Raw genomic sequence first — 20,103 nt, 5'->3', positions numbered from 1 at the left:
AAGAGGTGCCAAAACTCACCATGAACGCCTCCCTTGTTCTCTTATAATGGCAATGGCGACTGCCTGAGAGGTGCTGGAACTGAAGTTCCAGCTGAAAAAAGCCCTGCTTGTGAGTAAGTGCAATTGAACTCATTGGGACTGTGTTGGACTGTGTTGTAAACCAGTTAGTTCATTTCTGATTTTAATAGAACTTTTAAAGACATGGTGGAAGTCCTAGCTGTCCATAGAAATTTACTGGAAAAGCTAATATTTTAGTGTAGCTGTGATTGGACAGTAGACATTACAACCCAAATTAAATGTACCAGCAAAGAGAAGAACTAGTGTTCTTTCTAACCCATTTCTTATTTTATATGTGCTATTCGGTAATTTGAGTTCTCTGGTATTTAAAAGTAATACCCGTCAACAGGTCAGCTGATCAACCCATCATTGTAAAAGCAAGTTAGCAGAACAGGAGGCATACAATTGAGGATTAGAGTTTGCCTGGGAGAGGTCTGAAGTAGACTGACTTTGCTGCAGTCTGAGTTTTATATGAGTGATTCTTGGCTTGCAATACATACAAGCCTCATCCCAGCCTATGAACTGCAATACTTGCAGCAATGTACATAGCAGGATAGCCACAAACCCCTCACCTCATCTCTCTTACAATACTCCCAACTTGCAGTGTGAGAGTAACAACTGCAGACAACACAGCAGAGTTGTAGCAAGCTTCTCTCTCATCCTGAGCCCTAAGATATATTGTAGTGCTTTTGTAAATCACAGTGTAACATGCAACTTGACCCTCAACATGTAGTTTTAACCCTGGACTAAACTGGGCTGTGATAAGTCACACTCTCCCAGCCAAAGTTGAAAAACTAAAATAAAAATAAAACACCTGAGTTAGAAAATCTTGAGCTTCTCTGTTCTTTGATGCCATTTGTTTTGCTGAGGGCAGCCTCGTAGCAAATCACAATTGTGCTGAAATTTTGGGATTTCTCTATATTTATTTCCACAAGTAGCTTTCACTCCTTCTTTAGAGGACATTTCAATATGGCTTATCACTTAGACCCACAAAATTGTTTATCTTCCATGTAATGGCCCAGTCTTGTAATTTTATGTGCTTATGGAATAGGGACCATGCCCCAGTGGTAAGGTTGCCTGCTTAGCACAATGTGAGAGGAGCCAACCACATCTCCTCCCATCTGTCATGTTGGGGGGAAGACGGGACAGTGTGCCTTTGAGCAAAAAGAAGTAAACCCAGCTCTCCAGTGCTTAAGGTACAGTGATGCATCCAGTAATATCCCAGTGATGTGTAAGTGTGTATGAACTCAGAAAGCTTAAGCCATCAATGATATAGTTCCTACATTTTCTAGGCCATGTGCCTCTGATTCAAGGGTTAGGGATCTGGCTGAATTTCAAGATCAGTGTACCCCCCTATCTTTCTGTATGTGGGAAATTGTACTGCACTGTGATTCACACACCATATCAAGGGAACAGCAAACCTTAATGGTTTAATATCACTATTGGCCATATGCCACAGCTGAGCAGTAGTAGTTCAAGAAGACAGTTCACTAGCCCTTGAGAGCCATATATTGCTTTTTATATGGCATCGTTCATCCAGAAGGGTACCAAAGTGCTATGCATGTGAATATATATTCATTAGCCTCGGCAATAGCAAATGCTATCATTTATATTATGTTACAGAGTTCCATTATAAACCTCTTTATTCATTTGCTCATCTCTTTACGCTTTTGGGCTCAGACCTTTATATGCTTGCCGTACAGTCATAGGGCATTGTGCTTTTGTTTTAAATAAAACATATTAAAAGGGCCTCTTTTTAATGAAATTCTGACGTTAATTCCTCAAATCATATATTTGAGGGGGGAGAATTGACATATTTGTGCTTTTAAAGTAGCAAGATTTTTAAATTACACGGTCTTTTGCAGTTCTGCACTACTGTCTGTGTTTAGAAATGCTGCTTTGTACCTGTTTATTTGGTTCCCTTTTTAAGATCTATTGAAAGCCCTTTCTGGACTTAGGAAATAGTTCTAGATGAGCTGAAAGGGGATTGCAAAGACTTTTGTTGTCAGAACAGAGCAGGAGAAATCGCACTGTCCACTTATCTGTCAAATAATCAGACTACTCCAAAACCTCATTCCACAACTCTTACTCCTTCAGCCCCTTACTCTTTTGCTTTCTCATTTTGATTGCTGTACATTTTCCGACACTGATTGTGGTTCGAGGACCCGACCCCCGCAACGTGAAATGAATACGCAAGGACACGTGATATAAGGTTAATGGGCAAGAATAGGCCACAACTTTATTGATTACAGCAGTGAAAAGGTATTGTCTTAGGCATTGGATGTCTAAAACAAAGGGGGTTTATTCACCAGTAGGTGGAGCCTGTTGATGCTAATCCAACTATAGGCTCTCCCCTGATGTCACCGAGGGTCGTGCTATGGCCTCCCGCCAAGCAGGCATCGGACAGAATACACGACCGCCAGATTCCTTTAACGGAATACCCAAAAATTGAAGGCATAGGCGATGGCCACACCTAGCCCTTCGACACACCACAACACATTATTCCAATGCCTAACCTACCCACCAATACCACAAAAGTTGTGACGATTGCTACGAGGTAGGCTAAAAAACCAAAAAGCCTAATGCCAAATGGAAAAATTCCTACCAGGCCCCCTGGACAACCAGGGCGACCAACCTAAGGTCCATAGACGACGGTGAAGAATGAGGCCGAGGAGAGGCTGGCGCCGCAGCAAAAGGCTGCTGTACACGCCCCCTCGGAGGCACCTGGTTGGGTGCCTGCGGAGGGGCGTGGGCGCCAGCCGGGAGAGAGGAGGAAGCAGGGGGCAAACGCTCGGGCTCCCGCCCACAACCACTCCCCTCTTTTCCAGGGAGGAGAGTCTTTATTGTCTCTGTTAGCTAGATTTACTCACGCTTTTTGGTTGGAAAAACATGACCAAGTGGCTGCTAAAGCACTTTATTTTAAGGATAATGAAGAGAATACAGAGTTCAGTTCTCGGGGACTGCCCCCTGGTGCTATACTGGATATGTTGCCTGCAGGCACAAAGCACTACGTGCTCAAGGGACAATTTTGTCTTTTCATTTCCAGCCAGGTAAATTTTATGTCTAGTACTAGTATGGCTTTCTTTCTTGCCCTTTGTCTCCTGTTTCTTGCTTGCTGCCTTGCCACTGGTACTAACTGATCCTCCCAGGCCTTTCTGTATAGTTGGCACTTGCTCTCAACTTTTCACCGCCAACCCATATTCCAGCCATCTTCTGCTGCTGTCCACAACTCATTCTCTTCTGCTGTCTGATAACAGACCAAACAAAGCTCCTTTGCTCAGGAACATATGGGAGTTTGGTTTAAGATGCAAAGCTGAAGTGCATCTAATTGAGATGTACCAAAAGAAGGATTGACTGCTTGTCCTGTTTAAAGAGTGTCTATTCCCAACCGGCACACCTCTCTTTAATTGCCTCTGATGGAAGCAGAATAGTGTAGTGTACAAAAGCAGCTGGTTTTATAAGAGAAACAAGTCTAACGTTTGACACCCATGTGGCCATTCAGCATAAATATTCTATTAGTTGTGCAATTAAAATGTGTAGCTTCATAAGGAAGAGCAATGCTCCACATTGATTTGCAGGGATCAAGTGAGAAATCTTTTGGTGTGTTGATCCCTGTAATGAGCAATCTTGCCATACAAGGACAAAAAACTCAATTTTCCAGCTGTCATCATTGCATAGAAAAAGCAAAAATGTCGAATACTGGATTCACCTATGATTAAAGCCTCTTTGAGGGAAGTTCCACCAGGAATGAGCTTGGTTCATCGTATCTTTTCCTATAATTATAGCTTGAAATGCAAACAAATGCTGTCTCACAAACATTTTATATGTATTGCTTTATGAGTGTAAGCTGGCCCCACTGAGCCCAGTGCAGCTATTCGCACATATCAAGTAGTTTGCATGCATTAGAGTTTGCAGAATAGAATCTGAATACATGCAGTTCCTTAGAGTAGCTTGGTACGGTAAGAATACAACAGGGATTGTGGTCGACAAAGGTTAGGAGGAGACAACTTCCCAAAAGAGATGCAGCTTGGAGGAAGGGGAGGGAATCAATTTAATTAGAATGGATTCTTTTCATAGATAGCTTAAACCAACACACCAAATTCACTGCCTAAAACATGATTTTCTATCAATATTGATATAATGACATAAAACTCGAAGAACAGTCTTTCTTCGGTTCCATCCTACAAATTTGAGAGAGAGAGATGCAATTTTTATCTACGGACCATTGTTGATTAGGATGGGAAACCCAAAGCACATTTATTATGGAAATGTTTGCATTGAAGTCAGCACCATTGTTCCATTTTAAGTGTGTTGTGGACTGGAGCTTTAATCTCTATTGAATTCCTTAAGACTTCATCGTTAGCACTGCAATAAAAATGTGATTAAAAGATGAGAGGCTTGAAAGGAAGTGGGAAGGGGCAATGCACCCCAGGATTTCGAATGCGACCTTGTTGATTAACACCTCAAAAGCCAATTTAATTAATTTATTTCATTTCCAGTTTTCATTATATGGCATGTTGTTGTTGTTTTTTTAAAAAATATATCTTTGTGTTAATGTAATAATCCTGGGGAGGGTTCCAATGGGGTCAGATGGGGTCAGTCATGCAGCATGGCAAATGGCAATACCTCCGTCTCCTGAGTCACTAGGGTCCATCTCAAATTTGGACACCTTGCTTGTTAGGCCATCCTTGCCTCTGGAACCACTGGAGCCCAACTCAAGTTCAGCCTCTTAGGAGGAGGTGATTGCCCTATCTATTCTGTTTGCTCTAGAGGAGTCTCTGACACCTCCTCCATCACCTACTAGGTCACAGAGAAGGCAGGCCAGGCATGAACAGACAGGCCAGGCCCAGCCTTCCTGGAGGAGTGAGCATTTGCTTGCCAAGTCTAAGGAACAGCCTTGTTGGTTGCACTAAATTAGCCCCCCCCTCCACTCAAAATTACAGGGGGCATGTCACTTGTTGGATCAATGTCTTCAGTTGTCTAACTATGCGCTGTACCTGCTGTGCCTTTCAACTTTATCCTGCTTATGTATCGCACTGATATGAGTATTAAATATTTTGGTAGAAACTGTAATCTGAGTTTGAGTTCTTCATCCAGTAGGAGCCAGGACAGTGATTTGGATATTTGGATACAGAATTTGGAAACAACAACAACAACAACCACACCTTATGCAATTTACCTGTATAGAGAACCTTTTTAATGTTTAATGTTTTATTATGTTTTTTATATCTGTCAGAAGCTGCCCAGAGTGGCTGGGGCAACCCAGTCAGATGGGTGGGGTACAATTATTATTATTATTATTATTATTATTATTATTATTATTATTATTATTAGTTTGGCAGTATAACATTTCATAGATAGGCAAAAGTGCACAGCAATTTTTAAAAATGAGAAATTTAGATGTGGAACCATTTCTTATACCTTGAAATATATTATAGCAATGAAGAACATTTTATGATGCTATTTGGTTTGCAGCAAATAGCATAGAGGAAGAAATGTCTGGTTCATAGTTAAGGCATCAAGAAATAAGGAACTAAGAAGAGGCCTGTCAGTGGCCCATTTAGTGCAGCATTCTGTTCTCAAAGTGGTCAATTGGGTGCCTACAGGAAATAGCCTGTGGGCAGGACCTGAGTTCAGTTTTTTAATACCATAAACATTGTGGAAAGATGTTAAGCATTCAGTCATTTAATGTGAATCGTCACGTAAATACTACATAAGCAAGGAGTGCCTTGAATAAATGGATTTTACAAAAAGAGAAATTTATTGTCTTTACACTTCCAATATCATTTGCCCACCTACATTTTTTTTAATACTTTTGGGAGATATGAATGTTTGCTACTTCATCCATGAAAGCTAGATTTCACATAATCTAATAAATAAATAAAGCCTGATATTGTGAGCTCCTTTTTCATTAATTGCTCTATAACTTTGGTTTGTGGGACGCGGGTGGCGCCTGTGGGCTAAACCACAGAGCCTAGGACTTGCCCATCAGAAGGTCGGCGGTTCGAATCCCTGCGACGGGGTGAGCTCCCGTTGCTTGGTCCCTGCTCCTGCCAACCTAGCAGTTCGAAAGCACGTCAAAGTGCAAGTAGATAAATAGGTACCGCTCCGTCGGGAAGGTAAACGGTGTTTCCATGCGCTGCTCTGGTTCACCAGAAGCGGCGTAGTCATGCTGGCCACATGACCTGGAAGCTGTACACCGGCTCCCTCTGCCAATAAAGCGAGATGAGCGCCGCAACCCTAGAGTCAGTCATGACTGGACCTAATGGTCAGGGGTCCCTTTACCTTTTTAACTTTGGTTCACTTTCTGTGCATCATTCCAACATTTAACCAAGTCAGCCGTGGACAATAAAGTTATTTCATGTAATATTACATAATAATAAGAAAATGGCAACAACTAATAACTAGAACAGTGAAACTGTTAAGACAGACAAGCACGGTCTCCCTCAAATTAACAAAAGGCCAATTTAAGGGGTCTGACTTTCTGTTACAGTTACATATTCATTTTTTCATGCGTTTCTTTCTTGACAAGATGTGATGGCTCATTCATTTTTGTGTGTGCATGTTGAGGTTGGCACTAAATGTGTACTTCAATGCTGCTTAGTGTGTTGACTCTTCTTTTGGATGGTTTGGTACATGTACCAAAAAGTGTTTTGAACCAGGAATATTGTGGATGATATAATGAGAAGCTTATGTTGAAACAGGGGTGGTGTTTTTTAAAAATGTGGACATAAACAAAAATCCTAAATGCATGTTGAGGGCTATGTGAATTGTCCTCAAGTTAAGTGTGTTATAAAAGGAAGGACATTTGTTCCCAACTTTTCACATAATTATTGTTTTTCATAGCTCCCTTGAGTTGTAGTCACACTGAAAATAACAGCTCCAGCAAAATCGCATTTCATCTTCATTGAAACCTAGATAAATCTGCAAATTATGTGGTGTAAAATTATTTTTATAGGATATGGGAAGGCAAGGCTGTGAATAGAGCTTCTTATTTCATTTTAACATTTGCAATTAAGACTTTCAATGGGTAGTTTGAGAGAAAAGTAGCTTCAAATTCAAGGCAGCAATGCTTAATGGGTTTTTATTTCTCTCACAAGCCCACATTGAAGAAACACGTTGGGAAAGAGTGATAATTTTAAGACAAATGAAAGAACTATACTGCATGTTTTCTCGAAAAGATAATTGCTCTGTCTTTCCTGATTTACCTAGTTGTAGGCTGGCAAAACTTAACAAACCCGTGTTAATTCTTTGGTTCTGCAAATGGTTGCCTATTGTGCAGACTTGTTGTATACAGTACTTTGAAACAGTAGGAGGAAGCTCACAAAACTGGTGACTCTGAGAATGGCTGCTTACCCAGTTGTGGGGTAGGCAGCTATTTTGGCCTGTCACAGAGAACTTGCACTCCCAGGGAACAATTCCTGGGAACAACGACAGGCAGACTGGGGTATTCCCAGCCCAGCCGCTGTGGATTGGTGGGCTTTCCCACCAGCTGCTTGATTTAAATTCCAGCTGGTCCGGCCAGACTGAGTGGATGGGGGTTGGGAGCACATAAAGGCCAGCTGTGCCCAACCCTAGGGTCTCTGTCCAAAAACCTTCAGCAGCTTGGGAGAGTCATCTGTACAGACCTGCATCTTGCAGAGGACCCATTAATCCTGGGTCTGACCCTGCCATGTGGCAGCCCTCTACCAGTGGGGCTGGAAGGATATACACCCAATGCCTAAGCCAAGCGCAACAACCTACATGTGGAATCAATAAAGTTGTGGCCAATTTTTTAATCCCGGAATGTTGTCCTGTCCAGTTTGTTCTCTTTCACAGGCTAGGCCTTGCCTAGGGGTGTGTGTGGCTGATGTGCCCCTGCCTAGAGGGAGCGGTCATTGTGAGTGGGTCCACAATTCTTTTTCATTCCTTATAGCTTCTCTAGTCATTTGCACATACAGTGGTACCTCAGGTTACATACGCTTCAGGTTACATAACCCAGAAATATTACCTCAGGTTAAGAACTTTGCTTCAGGATGAGAACAGAAATTGTGCTTCAGTGGCGTGGCTGCAGCGGAAGGCCCCATTAGCTAAAGTGGTGCTTCAGGTTAAGAACAGTTTCAGGTTAAGGATGGACCTCCGGAACGAATTAAGTACTTAACCCGAGTTACCACTGTGTATCAAATATTAAGCACAAAATATATAGTTGCTTACAACAGTGCAAGTTGTGTCTACAGCACTTTCTCCCTTCCAGTTTGTACAACTCACCACACAATTTCAGGGTCATGTTTGGTTCTTATGTATATATAGTCAGACATACAATGCTGCCTTATGCTAGTAAACCAGTGGTCTATTTAGCCCAGTGTTGTCTACCAGTATAGCAGCAGGTCTCAAGCAGTAGGTTAGCCCTTTCCAGCATGCTACTGGATTTTTCTGACATCTGTTGCCAGGGATTGAATCTAGTACATTATGCAAGTAAAGCATGTGTTCTAGAATAGAGTTGTGAGTGTTTTTTCCACATCCCCCCCCCCCAACAAGGAACAGAATTCCTTGAGGTCTGGTGTGATTCTGTGTGTTCTTTGACTGTGATTCCCTGTCCTAGTCCCTCAGCTCACCCTGTTGCTCAGTTCCTGGTTCACTTCTGGCTGCTTTCTCCAACTTAACCTTGACAACATGATGGTTTAATGGAGTGGACACAGTTATACCGTTTATAGTGATACAGATACAGGCTGTGTACACAACATTCATTTAAAGTACACATGTATCTGCAAAGAATCCAGATAACTTTTATCTCTCATAGAGCTGCGGTTCCTTGACAGTCTTGAGGTTGTTGGGGGTTTTTTTTTGGGGGGGAGTACTTTAAATGTATGGTGTGTATACTGCCACAGCTTCACGTGATTTCTCTTCCTTAAACTAAACTTGAACCACTTATGCAAGCTGTCCTGTGAATCAAACTAAGCAATAAATTAGTGAGGTTTTTCATAAGAGTTTAACATAGGATAACAGATTATTCCTGACTTTCTGTTTTGTTTACTATGCTGTATCTTTATAATATTTTATTTTAAATGCAGGTGAACCAAGGAAATTTGACCCAAAGTTCAGAGGACCTATTCACAACAGGTAAATACTTCTGATTTAGTATATTAAACTCCTGCATTGTTTTTCTGTGAACAGAAGAAAAATATGCACTTAACTGAAAAAATTGTATCAGTTTTTATTTGTTTCCAGATGTTGTCTCTTTCTGTACTTTGGAAGTGAGGGGGAACTTTTTTCTTCCAATATAATTATGATGCTAATGCTGATGTAAGAGATTCGCAGAGTCTGCATGTTCCTCTTGCCATATGAGGGCTTTCATAAACGGCACGTCCATTGAGGGGTTGTCTACCCTACTTCAACTATAATGTTTAGGAACTGTTACTATGTGAAGTCCACCAGCTGAACTGGTGTGAAAATCACACTAAGCCAAACTATGACTTGGTGGGACTGTGCAAGCTGACATACACCTGGAAAGGAGCTCACAGCTACTTTGCTCCTTCCCCTTCCTTTTACTGCCACACTAAGGTTTGGCTTAGCATGTTCTCTGAACCCGGGCTCATGGGCTCATGACCAGTAAACAGATCTTGAGGCATGGCTCAATAAAAAATGTGGTCCCATTTTTGAAAGAAGAATTATGAGGCATTTTGCACTGCTCATCATTGCTTTCTTGGTTTGGTGTACAAGTACAGTAGTGACATTTCAAGCCATTCCAGAAATAGCATGCTAATATTTTCCGATGTGGGAGGTGCCATTTCCCCAGTACAGCCTAAATGCTAAGTTTTTCTATGGTAAGAAAAGTGGATATGGGTGACTGATAGTGCACATCTTCAAGATACTGTCAATTCACAAACTTAAGCATGAAGCTGCGTGTTCATGAGATCATGCTATTTCAAAAGGTAGATAACAAGCATAGGAATTAAATGTTGCCACATCTCGTGCTGCCATTGCTCATGAATCACACTAGCACATCAAAAATAAAATCACATTTGAAATATAAGGTGTTCTTAGAACCATTTGTGAATGCATTCTTTACTAGGGAGTGCTTAAATGTGGTGTGATTAAGCAATCCCACTTTACTTTGTTTTAACTATCATGATATATAATGTGCCTGAAGAGCACTGAAGATGGAAAGCCAGTAGAGAAGCATTACAAGCAATGTACTTTAACCTATAGCAGGCGTATAAGACGAAAACCAATGAAATATTATAAAAATATTCAAAGGGCTGCAAGAGGCATCCCCAAACTTGGCCCTCCAGATGTTTTGGGACTACAACTCCCATCATCCCTAGCTAACAGGACCAGTGGTCAGGGATGATGGGAGTTGTAGTCCCAAAACATCTGGAGGGCCAAGTTTGCCTATGCCTGACCTATAGTCTTCACTTGAGGCAGAATTCCTATTAAGCTTAATGGGATGCTTGGTATCTTTCAAAAACTGCATGCTGCATAGCAGTTTATTTGCAGTTATCTTCTGATTTTAGACCCCTGCTTTATACCATGACGCCCTAATACAAACATATAGTTACCATGACAATAGCTGCAGATACTGCAGTTATTTGTATTGTGCTTCATGTGCACGACCACAGAATATTATGGCTATTATGCAATTAACATTTAAATGTGGTGTATTTTATAAAACACTCGGGAGAAATGCTATATGGGGAGTTTGCATTTCCCACCCAAACACAGTCCCACATACAATTAAGACATAATCAAGAGCTTTATTTTGTCATGTTGCCTTTCTTTAAAAACAAGGATCATTTGTCCTTGGTACATACATTATTTTTGGACCTGATTATACTGTGTGACTGCAGTGCCCCATGATTAAAAATATATCACTATTATTTCAGACATTGGACAATATTTTTAGCTCTCTAATTGCCAAGAAAGGTGGCGTGTTTAGTGCCAACACTGGCATATTTAGTTGCTGCTAGTGTTTCTTATCTCACCCTCCCCGCCTTCAGTGAATGCTGATATTTTGATGGAAGGGGTGATAATCTTCTGCCCATTTTTTATGGCCCTGAGTTTAACTTTAAAGAGCTGAGCTCACACATTATATTTGGTGTATAACTCAAAGTGTGTGTGTGTAGTACACTCTACTAATTTACACCTGTTCCTAAAATAAGCAATGTGACATATGCAAGGGTAAAGGAAAATATCAATCTATACTTAATTTTTAGGTGGGCAGTTCTAACAAGCTTTTGGCTACATGTGTTGGGGAAGTGGGATCTCAGCTGTCCATCATAAGTACCTGATTCATCTCCAAGTCTGCTGGATGCTTACACATGAGTGTCTTCTTTGCATAGTGTCTACAAGTAAGAAATCTAACACATGTAGGCTTGAATTTTATGACGAATATGGAAAAAATGTGCATGATTAATTTATTTGCCTGTACACATTGTAAAGCAAGACACAGTTGCATGGTTGTCGAACAGTTTCAGTCTAGGCAGTCATTTGTTTTGGTGAGGCAGGAGCGATTCCACTGCCTGACCATGGATATCCAGTATGTTTGTCAGATCCAGCCCAAGGTCATCTATTGATTAACGTTGACAGAAGGTTATTTTCCTATGAAACTTATCATCTTTTTAGTATAGGAAGCTTTTTGAGATGTCAGTACAGTTCCAGAATCTGTAATAATATTTAATCAAGACTACCAAAAGGCCAAACCTAAAGCAGAATGACGTTTTATTTTATTTTTTCAGGTATACTATAATTATATGCAAAATAAAAACCCATTTGCAATAGAAGTTTACCAGAAATAGACACCTGAAAAGTTTGGAACCATTTATAGTCCATAGAAGATCTGCGTCATGTGATTGCACATGTAAGATTAGTGTATAGGGGAGATGTGTATTTTGGTATATAAGAACATAGGAGGCTTATACCAAGTCACACCATTGGATAATCTAGCTCAGGATTACCTACACCAACAGACAGCTGCTCTCCAGAGTTTCAGTCAGGATTCGCTCTCACCCCTACCTGGGGATCTACGTTTTCTACTACCGAGCTCCATTTTCCTGACACATGGCTTCTTTCGTTGTCTTCTTGACTGCACCATACAAGAGGACACTGATGTACAAAAGCAACAGCCTATTAGTTGTGGCATCCTGTTTCCCACAGCAGCCAAGAATGTTGCTCCCAAAAGCCCCTATGGAGGACATCCTGACATAGGCAGCTGTCACATAACTGGTGGGCTTGTCTACAGGTGCTCTCACTAGTAGCTGAGACCCAGACCTTCATGATGACCTGTGGTAGGACCGATTGCAACAGGGCTCATATCTGCAGGGGGACTGAGTTTCCTTTCCATAAAAAGCAAGTTTCTGATATTCTTAGAAGGAAAGTTATGAAGCAAAATGTACAGGCAAACTTTTAAAATAATTTCTGTGTGATGAGCTAACTTGGCTGCTTCTGCTTCTCACTTTTTTTGGCCAAAGAGAAAAGTGAGAGCTGTGATTGAAAAGTGGGTTGTTTGGTCTAGTACAGTGCAGTCCAACACAGAGCCCGAGGGGAACATTTGACACGTGTGTGCATGCACCCATCCACCCCTGCAGCCCTCATACTGTCTTCCCAAAGCCAGGTAAGCAGGGGGCTGGAATTGGGGAAGGAGGCATGAGGGCTCTGACAGAGTCCTAGAGGCTTCCAGCCTCCTTTCTAAAGCCTGGTGCCTTGCTTAGGTAGTTTTGGGAAGGCAGCATGAGGACTGGGGGGGGGGGAGCATCAGACTTGGGCCTTGGTTCCTCCCCACCCCCGCCATGTTAAAAGGCAGTGTGCAGCCCACAGATTCTGTGTTGAAGTACTCTTGCAGCCCACTTGGTGTAAAATGTTGGACCACCCTAGTCTAGTAGGTTCCTTCCAATGCAACTCTGGGCATAACTTAATGCATTGAACAGTCAAGACACCTGCTGTTCACTGCAGAGGAGTGGGGATGCAGAGAAGAAGAAGAAGAAGAAGAAGAAGAAGAAGAAGAGGAGGAGTTTGGATTTGATATCCCGCCTTTCACTCCCTTTAAGGAGTCTCAAAGCGGCTAACATTCTCCTTTCCCTTCCTCCCCCACAACAAACACCCTGTGAGGTGAGTGAGGCTGAGAGACTTCAGAGAAGTGTGACTGGCCCAAGGTCACCCAGCAGCTGCATGTGGAGGAGCGGAGACGCGAACCCGGTTCCCCAGATTACGAGTCTATCACTCTTAACCACTACACCACACTGAGAAGGCTTCAAGAAATCAAAACCTGTGCAAATTAAGACTTAGGTGAAATGGCTAAAATGTTTTGAATGCAAAAACATTATTGAGAATATGTTGCAAATGTGCTTTTGTTGTTTTCCTGGAAAAGAGAAAAATGAGACCACCAGCAATTACTTATCAATTTTAGTTTTCTCTCTGTGGGGAAAAAATGGAAAAGATAATAACAATGGTACTGTGATGTTCAAAGCAACATTTTAAGTACATAATGTTCTTTTCTACCCACCCATGTACTTTGTTATTATTAGTATTATAGTTGATATTTTGAAAATAGATAGAAGAGCCTTGAGTGAACATTTAGTGAGAGGTAACTATGGAACGTGATGGAGGAAGCTGCATTAATATTAATAAGGGAAATTGTATTAATGGAGCTCTTTCTGTGATAACTTCCCTAGTTATATAGGAAAAACATTTACAGATAAAATGAATAGCAGACAGATGCTAAATAATATTTTTATCAGTAGGCTTTTGTATCCTAAAGCTTGTATTTCTTTAGTATGTGGCCTGATCTTTATTGATTAACTTGAGTTATTTTTCAGCATATGTGGCAAATAGGGATCTGAATAGTCTGCCATGGACATATGCTATGTCTGAGATGAATATTCTTAATTTTTAAAAGTGATTCTGGAGAGGTGAAAGCTAATCATCTCCAAAACAGACTTTCTGAATAGTCAGGATTTTTAAAATCCTGTTTGGGGCCTTCCTGTATTACGGCATAATCTTATGTATGTCTGTTGAGGCATACAATCCATTGAATTCAATGGACCTTGCTTCCTGGTAAGCATTTGTTATTTTAGCCTTTGTCTTGTAGGCGATCTTACTGCACCAGAAATTGCACAGTGTCAGCAGAATGGCACCACAGTAAAATGTGACTGTGTGGTGATGTCACTTATGGTAAGTATGGGTGACTGGCAGCAAGGACAAAATAATTTAAATAAATGATGTCAACATTCTAGCTATAAAAGGCGAGTTTCTCCTGCACTGCTACAAATGTTTTTGAAAATTGATGAATAACCTTAGTTACAGCACAGTACGACAAACAGTACTAAAATGAGAAGTAGCTTGTGCTATTGGGTGAAAGAGAGAAGATGGAACTGCTCAGCACCTACTTTACCTCTGTCGTCATCAAAAAGTAAAGCATCCTTTACTTTACCCATCCTGGTGATAACAGAATAAATGATGGAGAGAGCTGTAGCCTAAGGTAGGGAAAGAGGTGATACGGGAACACCTAGCTACTTAAAACGAATTCAGATCTCCGGGGGCTGATGAGCTTCAGCTTGGTTTATTCCCCTTCATTTTCCTAACAAAAATTCTACTAATTTCTACGATGCATTTCCATAGGTTATATGTATTTATTGATTTAAAATATTTAAAATTCTCATATATCTCATTTTTTAATTGATTTAATTGATTCTCTCCGATTGGCAGCTAGCAATAAAGTTTAAAATAATTGTAATGCAAAAGAGAGAAAAAAGAATACTTAATTAAAAAAAAAATACAGTCATACCTCGGGTTGAATGTGCTTCAGGTTGAGCGCTTTCGGGTTGCACTCCGCGGCAACCCAGAAGTAACGGAGCACGTTACTTCCAGATTTCGTCGCATGCACTCAAAGTGAAATCACATGCATGCACGGAAGTGGCAAAACATGACCTGCGCATGCGCAGATGCACCGCCGCGTCTTACATTCCATTCAGGATGTGAACGGGGCTCCGGAACGGATCCCGTTTGCATCCTGAGATACCACTGTACCAAGTACAGCTTCATCAGGCTTAAAGCAATTCATTTAACGGAGCTTAAAGCACATTTCCGTATGGAAGTCCATTCATGAGGGAGCAAAGTGGGCCTCTCTTCTGAGGTGACTTCCAGTACCTTGGTACAGGTCCTAAGGAGGACCTTCCCCTGGTCCTGCCTATACTTATCTGTGGACCTTGAGTGCTATGTTGAAAATTTCATAGATGGGCATATTCGTGTGGGAAAAAGTAGTCCTTCAGATACCCAAACTGTAAAGAATTGGGAGCAACATTTTGAGTTGATACCAGAAACAAATTGGACACGCGCAGTTGTTTCCAACAGTGGTATCACATAATCCCGGTAGTCACCCACCATTAACAGCCTGACCACTGCATTTTGAAGCAATTCTAATTGATCTTTCAGATGTTTTGAGTGGACACATAACATGTAACATGTGAATTTGACTAATGTGAGTTTGCAAACATAGATGCCATACATGTACACTACTTAGGGAGCTGAAGCTGACTGCATCTTCCTTTGAAATGCACACTCAGTGGGAGAGGAGGGTTCACCCTGTGTGTAGGGGGTGGATTTCAAGATTGAGCTATTGTACTTATCTGACCATACTGTTCCGATTATATATGTTAACTTCTATGTATCAGTTGTAGCCTGATTTGATAACGCTTACCGTAGATAAAAGGAAAGCCATGAAGCTGTTCTCCATTGAGATGTGCATTGTATGTCTAGTATTTGAATAGTAGAACACTGTTACACTATTGTACTTAAGGGATTGTCTGTGCATCAGTGCTGTTGTTCCATTTCTAAATTTTAGCATCAGATTATAGTGCAGATGTTGCTGTTTTATGAATGATACATCATATTCTGGATACTACTGCACCAGTAATATAACAAGTGATGCAGTATTTGCTTCCAAAGGCTAATATTTCTCATAAAATTGGGGATTTCATAGACATGTCTACACTTTGGATGCTGGTGAGGGAGCATCTAAACTAGAGCTGTCAAGTAATTAAAGGCTTTTAGTTGATTAGCTGTCTTGCTTTTAATCAATTAATTAGACAAATTAAAGACAAGTGATGCTATTTCATGAAAACACCACTTGAATTGAATTAAATTGATAAATAAATTAGCATATGGGAGATTATTTTAAATGCATTTGTTAGATCAGGTTTAGACTGTCACTTCTCCAGAGAGGAATACACACCCAGCTATCGGCCATTTGTATATGTTAATTTATTTAAATGTATGTATATAGGGAATTGTCTGTTGTTTAGATAACTAGCGTAGAAAGCAGCTGTGTGATTATGCCTGACTGAGAGTTGATGCACTCGGATCATTTAGAAGAGTGAACTCAACTTTCACAGTGTGGGCCAAAGTTAAGTAATCCTGTTGATTTCATTGGGAGAATTAAGCACATCTTTAACTATCTCTCACTGAAACAGATGGGACTTATTTGCGCTTAACTTTAATACCCTCTGTGTTTTCCTCTTCGTACTTTAATGCATATCTAAATAATATTACAACATTTGTTACTTTGTGATCTAATAAGCACAATAATTACATTTTGTCGGAAAATGCTAGATAACGTAGTTACTTTATAGTCCCGGTATAACTGATTTGATGCTATTATCATTGCTTCATTATCCCTATACTGATTCCACTGAGGATCAGTAGGGAGAGAGAGCAGTACATGCATGTGCACACAAACATATCTAGATTCTGTACAGATGAATACTTGAACACTCTGAAGAGTACTGTTACCATAGTTTACCAGAATCATCAACAGCATGAATCATGATTACATAAATTAGATTCCTTCTCACTTTAATTCAATTCAGTCTTCAATAATGTTTCAGTTGGAATAGTTATTATTACTGTTATAAATATCAACAAACATTATGACTATAGATATTTCCTATTAGAAGTTTAATCAGTACGCTCTTAGTAATAACTAAGAAAGCTATTGGCAATCTTTATATATGGAGAGAGAGAGAGAGAGAAATTAAACTACTAATATTTTGTTTAACTGTTGGCTACACGAATCCTTTTATAATGGAAAATTTAGAGCTTTGCTCTGGCAGTGATGCACACTTGAACACACTACTGTTGAAATAGCGTGCATATATTTTCATTTGCCAAATTTTCATCCCGCTTCTGATTGTCACCTTTGAAACGGCGTACAAAAGGTAAAAATGCACACGTAGAAACACACCCTTTCTTAACCCAGCTCCTTTCTACCACCTCCACATTTAGTGCACTCAAGTATCTAAATAGAGACTGAACTGTTGGGAGGAAGATAATTTTTTTTAACATAAATGATCACAAAGGCAAAGCTAATACTTAACAGCGGTGCAAACTTTGTCAAACTAGAACATACACACAAAAATCTTTGAAAGAAGTGGAGCATGGTTTGGTTACCTTGTCTTCTGGTTTTTACTCCTTACCTTTTCCATACATTTCCCCCTTGGATTACTACGGTACCATTTCATTGCGCCATCATGAGACTAATAAGATTAGATCTTTCTTCTTAATTTGTTCACGTCCATGATTTCAAGAGGCAGTGTCACAAATCACGAGCCTATTAGTGGTATGCCCAATGACCTTTATTTTCTCTCTGTGAAGGCCTGAAGGGATTCCACAATTAAGCCTCCAAGAGTATATGAACAAAAAGAGCTATAATTGGTGGCCAAGAGAGGCCCTGAAATTAACAGGAACAGAAGAAAATATACTCTTTGAACTGATTGATTGCAGGATATTACATTAGCTACGCAAAAATGACTCCATAATTCAGTAACTTCAATCTCCCTCTCTCTCTCCCCCCCACCCCAAGTTTACAATCCTTAAATTCAGAAAGCTGATTTTTTGCTTGTGGTTGTTGCAAGGCCTCAGCCCTATTTAATTATACCTCTGGATGTGTTGGACAATGGTGAGCACTTTGCTTAGTTTTCACAGGTTGAAAGATAGCCAGCTTTCTCCCCACTCTAGAACTGAAGCTTTGGGCTGCTTTGTAAAATAGGCTTAGCTTTATTGAATAGTCTTTGTGTTTCCAAGCAGATAACAGAAGTGGGAAGGGATGGCACAGGGAAAGCAAATGAAACTGGCTGTTCCTAAGAAGTTCAGATAATCCTTGGTATGCCTATATAGGTATAAGCCACCTTTTTTAAAAAATACCAATTTCAGATGTTTTAATAAGGTACTAAGAATAACGTTTGAGAAAGGAAAGCTTACAGTATTAAGGTGGAAAACGCAAACCGCACTTCAGTATCCGGTTTCCCCCCTCTATTTCTCCCTGTCCTGGGGCTGCTGATATGGTTTATGATTATAGTAATCCCTGGGCAACTATTCCTTTTTAGTGTGTTATCCTCATGATACCTAGGGTGCTCCATTAACCTGGTCACCAGTTCTTCAATTATGATTTTCTATCCACTTCTGTAACAATTTCCAGAGAAACAGCCATTTTAGTCTTTTGCGGCAAAAAACAGCCGCCTCCTAGCAATTTAAAGATTTGGTTTTAGTGTTGGATACTAACTGCGCATAATAAATAGTGCATGAGCTTTTTGTCCCATCCTTTCAGGTGAGTACAGAAGCCTTACTGCTCCATCTGCTCCTGGGGCCGCACAACTCCTGGGACATGTTGTATGTTGGCCTCAGATATGCTCCTCAGCCTGCCTGTGTCCCACAGCCTTGAAGGCAAGTCTTGGGACTGCACCCTTCATGCTTCAAGGTGCCTAAAGTTTGACAAGTGCCCTTAACTACCTGATAATGTAGTATATAACTTCCACACAATGAACCTATTTAATGGCTGACACTCATTAAGCAGATCTGCCACCAAATCTGTACAGAATAGGCAAATCACACACACACTGCATACAATGGTGAGCAGTGATGCCTATGAAGGGCAGGAGGGTGGATAACAAGCAGCAAGAGGCAGGGAGGAGTTAAATAGCTTGAAGCCGAATGCCCAACTTTCTTTCCTTAAGTATCCACAAACACTGCTCACTGACTGATGATACCATTGTTTGGAGTGCAGCAGAAGGAGGATTGCTGATGCCATTGCTGTCATTTCAAGATAGTGGCAGGCAAAGGTGAAATGTGCTATCTCCTATAACCTGAATGGTTGTACTCCCAGTACTTTTCTGCCTCCCATCCCTTTAAATAAAACATATGTGCAATAACATTTGATTATTATTTTTTTGCATCAGTGATAGGACTTGCATTTGCTCATAGTTCTGTAGTTGCGGTCTTCCAGATACTGTCGGGCTCCCACCTCCCACCCGTCTCACCTCAACCAATGATCAAGATATTGGAAGTTGTAGTACATTGCTTGTTTAAAACCCTCTGTTGTTGTTGTTGTTTTGCAGTTTTTTATGTGCTTTAATTCCTTGGCATTTTAAGGTTTGTTATATTTACTTGTAATGAGTCTAGCTTCCTTTGCAGTGATTTAATTGTTGTGTTTATATTGTTATTGTGTTTATTATTTAATTTTTTATACTCTTATACATAAGCCACTGCTGCACTCACACTGACAGGGAATAGCTTTTCCCATCTCTTTCCCTCACAGAATGGGTGGGAGTATGGGTGTCCAATCCTAGCTCCTAATGAAATGCGGACATTTTAAAGGGTGCAGACTCGATGTAGGAGTAGCTGAGCTTTCAACTAAGCAGAAAGAGCAAACAGTCTCTAATGCATTGTGGATTTTTGAAGATATGTTCCCTGAGTGCTGGGCACTGTAGGAGGTATTGGTGGGCACAATGGCACATGTGTGTGCCAAGTTGGCTTGCCCTGTTCTAGATGTTCTATTTTTCAGCTAGCTGCATACTTTATCCTTTTTTATTTATTTCTTTAAATAGTAGAGGGAAATATATTAAAATGCCATGGGCATTATTAATCATGCACAAATTGTAATTGTGTCTGAAATGCGTTCTGGTTTAATATGCTTCTATATGGCTCTGATAAAAACCAAGCCTTCTGCCTCCTAGATTATTCTCTCCTCACTGCCGCAATAAAGTACATTGGCCTGCTTCTTTTGCTCTGCAATGATTTAGG

General features: G+C 40.6%; 1 protein-coding gene across 6 annotated transcripts in view; it reads left to right on the top strand.

The window, feature by feature from the left end:
* The window catches only part of SLC44A5 (solute carrier family 44 member 5), a 149,658-nt gene that overhangs the window by 70,676 nt on the left and 58,879 nt on the right, over nt 1-20,103 (top strand). For 5 of the 6 annotated variants that reach the window (XR_014527774.1, XM_083510517.1, XM_083510515.1 and 2 more), the window contains exon 2: nt 9,108-9,156. The exons of the other annotated variant lie outside the window; for it this stretch is intronic. Coding sequence is in view for 4 of the 5 variants with exons in the window: in XM_083510517.1 (XP_083366643.1) it covers nt 9,108-9,156 (49 nt within the window). In the remaining variant the exon portion in view is untranslated. The remainder of the gene's footprint in view (nt 1-9,107; nt 9,157-20,103) is intronic. 6 annotated transcript variants of the gene reach the window in all.

This window comes from Podarcis liolepis (assembly GCF_965112155.1).
Source record: "Podarcis liolepis genome assembly, chromosome: 6".
NCBI lineage: Eukaryota > Metazoa > Chordata > Lepidosauria > Squamata > Lacertidae > Podarcis > Podarcis liolepis.
The sequence above is the reverse complement of the archived record's forward strand: the minus strand, read 5'-3'. Positions and strand labels throughout refer to the sequence as shown.